This window comes from Cebus imitator, unplaced genomic scaffold (genome assembly GCF_001604975.1).
Source record: "Cebus imitator isolate Cc_AM_T3 unplaced genomic scaffold, Cebus_imitator-1.0 Scaffold534, whole genome shotgun sequence".
Lineage (NCBI taxonomy): Eukaryota > Metazoa > Chordata > Mammalia > Primates > Cebidae > Cebus > Cebus imitator.
In genome coordinates, this window is record NW_016107849.1 from 133,901 (window position 1) to 138,943 (window position 5,043).

Here is a 5,043-nt window from a genome sequence, read left to right on the forward strand (position 1 = left end):
AAAAAAAAAAAAAAAAAAAAAAAAAAAAGGATATGTCTAAATTCTAACCCTTGATACCAGTGAATATAACCTTATTTGGAAAAAGAATCTTTGCGGACGTAATTAAGTGAATGATCTCAAGATGAGAACATCCTGGATTAACTGAGGACTGACCTGTGAAATGAAACCTATTTGCCATACCTTTCCAATTAGAATAAAAAGACACATGAAATAGTATTTTAGGTAAGAATGAGGCCATAGATGTGGATCAACTGGATCAAAATCAATGACATAGAATATAGATTTTGCAGCCAATTAAAGGAAATGAAGACGAGTGTGGCTGGAGCAATGAGGGAAGAGTTAATAGGTTGGAGTTGGGAGGAGCACTTGAGCCTAGGAGTTTGAGGCTGCAGTGGGCTATGAACATGCCATTCTATTCCAGCCTGTGTGACAGAGCAAGACCCAGACTCTTAAAAAAAGTGTGTGTGTGTGTATGTGTGTGTGTATATATATATATACACACACATACATATACATATATATGATGAGGCTTGATGACTGCATGGGATTCAGATGGACAGAATGTAGAAGGGAGGCAATAAGGACACTGGGTCAGGCATGGTGGCTCATGCATGTAATTCCAACACTTTGGGAGGATAAAGTGAGATTGCTTGAGCCCAGGAGTTTGAGACCAGCCCGGGCAATGTGAAGAGATCCCATGTCTAAAAAGAAAAAGCCAGGCATAGTGATGTACACTGTGGTCCCAGCTACTCAAGAGGTTGAGGTGGGAGGGAGGATGGCTTGAGCTTAGGAGTTTGAGGCTGCAGTGAGCCATGTTTATGCCACTGCATTCCAGCTTTCTAGCCGGGCAACACAACAAGACCCTATCCCAAAAACAAAACAAAACAACCACAGAAGCAAAGAAGTGAATGATAGGAATGAACCTTTGGGAAAGAGAGTTAGGAAGCTAATATGAAGGACTCCCCATTATTACTACCAAAAATGCTTTCCTTGGCTCCATTTCCCTAGGAGACTTTTTTTGTACCATTAAAAAAATTGTGAAGACTTGGAGAAGTACCACCCACCCTCCAATCACTGGCATATCCATTGTTCTTACCCTTGAGCACCTCATTGATATATTGATTGAAGTAATCTACTCTCAAGGAATCATCAAAGAGATCTTCACTTTCCCCTATGGGCATGCCATTCCCGGCCAGGTATATTGGAACTTCTCCTCTTGTATATTCCAGGGATACAAACTTCAACAGCCTTCTTATCCCCCAGGGCACCACACGAATCCAAGTGGATGAGGTCTGGGGCCATGCATGGTTCACATGTTGGGAGAAGCCTCCGATGGTATTGTAGCTAGGGATGCAGGTGCTTTGTGGGGCATTGCTGATGAGGCGGGAGGTATAATGAGACAGACCCAAAAAATCAGCGGAGCCTTTCAGGAGCTGCTTCTCTGCCTCTGTGAACTCGGGGAGTTGTGCCACAGGATGGGGGCACTGTCTGTTCACCTGTTGAATCTGGGTCTTCAGGGTGGCTGGGTAGTCTCCATCCACAAAGATGGGGTGTGCAAACCAGCCCAGCATGAAGTGCAAGTAGCGCTCAGAGGCTCTCAGGTCCTCAGGCCTCTCTGGAGACAGGGGTTCTGCCCAGTCTGAGTTCAGCACAATGCCCACATGCCCCTGCTGCTGTGGGCGATGGTGCTTGTTGTAGTGGTGCCAGGTTCTGGCATGAGCCTTGAGGACCAAGTGAGCCACCTTGTGAAAAAGTAAGAAGGAAATACAGTGATGAGTAATAACAACAATGCAACAACAGGACAAATGAACCAATAACAGGTCAACAAGTCAATAAAGACAACAACAACAGAAGATGGCCAAATAGGAACAGCTCCGGAGTGCAGTTCCCAGTGAGAACAGTGCAGATGGTGAGTGCTCACCACATTTCCAAACAAGTTTTCACTGCCCACAGACCAGGAGATTCTCGGGCCGAAAAGTACCAGGAGTTTTCAGCACAGTGGTTTCAGCCAGTGCCTGGCTGGTGCACAGAAACTCACACAAGTCTGGGCGGCTATTTCAACTGACTCTTGGAATGCCTAGGAGACAGAGCCACCCATTCAACTGAAAGGGGGGTGGCTAAAACAGGAAGCCAGGCGATCTGGCTCAGTGGGTACCACCCCCACACAAAACAAGCAATCTGAAACGTTCTGGATTGAGAGTTTCACAGCAAGCACAGCTGGACCCAGGACGGTCCAGCTTAGCAGGGGGAAGGGCAATAACCACTACTGAGGCAGTCTGCCACTACAGAGACACTTCACACAGCAGTTGGACAGAGCGTGTGGCAGCTCAGCAACACCTCTGCTGGCAGACTGTGACTAGACTACTCCATGTGGGGCAGGGCATCTATGAAAAAAGGCAGCAGCACGACAGGAACTTACAAATAAAGCTGACCTTTCTAGGGCAGGGCACCTGGGAAAAGAGGTGGTTATGAGCTCAGCTGCAGCAGACTTAAAGGTACCTGCCCAGCAGCTCTGCACAGAACAACGGAGCTCCCAGCACACCACTTGAGCTCCTATAAGGGACACACTGTCTCCTCAAGCAACTCACCAACACCCGTAAACTGGCGGGGATAGCAGAGGAAGAAACTGGTGGCAACCCTTGCTGTTCTGCATCCCCTGCAGGTGATCTCCAGGCAAGCAGGGTCTGGAGTGGACCTCCAGTGGTCATGCAGCAGAGGGGCCTGACCGTTAGAAGGAAAACTAAGAAGCAGAAATAAATAGCTTCAACATCAACAAAAAGGACGTCCACTTAGAGACCCCATCTGAAAGTCACCAACTACAAAGACCACAGGTAGATAAAGCCACAAAGATGGGAAGAAACCAGAGCAAAAAGGATGAAAACACCAAAAACCGGAACGCTTCTCCTCCTCCAAGGGATCACAACTCCTCACCAGCTAGGGATCAAAGATGGATGGAGAATGAATCTGATGAATTGGCAGACACAGGCTTCAGAAGGTGGGTAATAACAAACTTCTCAGAGCTAAAAGAACTTGTGCTAACTCAGTGCAAAGAAACTAAGAACCTAGAAAAAAGGTTAGATGAGATGGTAACTAGAATAAACAGCTTAGAGAAGAATAAAAACGACTTGATGGAGCTGAAAAACATAGCACGAGAACTTTGCGAAGCATACAAAAGTTTCAATAGCTGAATCGACCAAGCAGAAGAAAGAAAGGATATCAGAGACTGAATATCAACTCAATGAAATAAAATGAGAAGGCAAGAATAGAGAAAAAAGAGTGAAAAGAAATGAGCAAAGCCTCCAAGAAATATGGGATTATGTGAATAGACCTAATCTACGTTTGATAGGTGTACCTGAATGTGATGGAGAGAATGAATACAAGCTGGAAAACACTTTTCAGGATATAATCCAGGAGAACTTCCCCAACCTAGCAAGGCAGGCCAAAATTTAAGTCCAGGACATACAGAGAATACCACAAAGATATTCCTCAAGAAGAGCAACCACAAGGCACATAATTGTCAGATTCACCAGGGTTGAAATGAAGGAAATAATGCTAAGGGCAGCAAGAGAGAAACGTTGGGTTAACCACAAAGGGAAGCCCATCAAATTCACATCAGATCTCTCCACAGAAACCCAACAAGCAAGAAGAGAGTGGGGGCCAATATTCAACATCCTTAAAGAAAAGAACTTTCATCCTAGAATTTCATATCCAGCCAAACTAAGCTTCATAAGTGAAGGAGAAAGAAAATCCTTTTTAGACAGGCAATTGCTGAGAGATTTTATTGCAAACAGGCCTGCCTTACAAGAGCTCCTGAAAGAAGCACTAAACAAGGAAAGGAACAACCAGTACCAGCTACTCCAAAAACATACCAAATGGTAAAGACCATTGACACAATGAAGAAAATGTGTCAACTAACGGGCAAAACAACCAGCTAGCATCAAAATGGCAGGATCAAATTCACACATAACAATATTAACCTTAAATGTAAATGGACTAAATGCTCCAGTCAAAAGACACAGACTGGTAAATTGGATAAAAAGTCAAAACCCCTCAGTGTGTTGTATTCAGGAAACCCATCTCACGTGCAAGGACACACATAGGCTAAAAATAAAGAGATGGAGGAAGATTTATCGAGCAAATGGAGAGCAAAAAAAAAGCAGGAGTTGCAATCCTAGTCTCTGATAAAATGGACTTTAAACCAAGAAAGATCAAAAGAGACAAAGAAAGGCATTACATAATGGTAAAAGGATCAATGCATCAAGAAGAACTAACTCTCCTAAATATATATGCACCCAATACAGGAGCACCCAGGTACATAAAGCAAGTTCTTAATGACCTACAAAGAGACTTAGATTCCCACAAAATAATAGTGGGAGACTTTAACACTCCACTGTAATATTAGACAGATCAACGAGACAGAAAATCAACAAGGAAATTCAGGACTTGAATGCAGATCTGGACCAAGTGGACCTAACAGACATCTACGGAAATCTCTACCCCAAATCCACAGAATATACATTCTTCTCAGCACCGCCTGGCACCTACTCTACAATTGACCACATAATTGGAAGTAAATCACTCCTCAGCAAATGCAAAAGAATGCAAATAATAACAAACAGTCTCTCAGGCCACAGTGCAATCAAATTAGAACTCAGAATTCAGAAACTAAATCAGAACCACACAACTTCATGGAAACTGAACAACTGGCTCCTGAATGTTGACTGGATAAACAATGAAATGAAGGCAGAAATAAAGATGTTCTTCGAAACCAACAAGAATGAAGACACAATGTACCAGAATCTCTGGGACACATTTAAAGCAGTGTCTAGAGGGAAATGTATAGCAATAAATGCCCACCAGAGAAGCGAGGAAAGATCGAAAATTGATACCCTATCATCAAAACTGAAAGAGCTAGAGGATCAAGATCAAAAAAACTCAAAAGCTAGCAGAAGACAAGAAATAACTAAGATCAGAGCAGAACAGAAGAAGAGAGAGACACAAAAAACCCTTCAAAAAATCAGTAAATCCAGGAGCTGGATTTTT

At 43.5% G+C, this 5,043-nt stretch overlaps 1 protein-coding gene across 1 annotated transcript in view; it reads right to left on the minus strand.

The window, feature by feature from the left end:
• LCT (lactase) overlaps nt 1–5,043 on the minus strand; it is a 64,039-nt gene that overhangs the window by 29,289 nt on the left and 29,707 nt on the right. Inside the window, exon 7 of the mRNA XM_037733513.1 lies at nt 1,097–1,742. Within this exon, the coding sequence (XP_037589441.1) occupies nt 1,097–1,742 (646 nt within the window). The remainder of the gene's footprint in view (nt 1–1,096; nt 1,743–5,043) is intronic.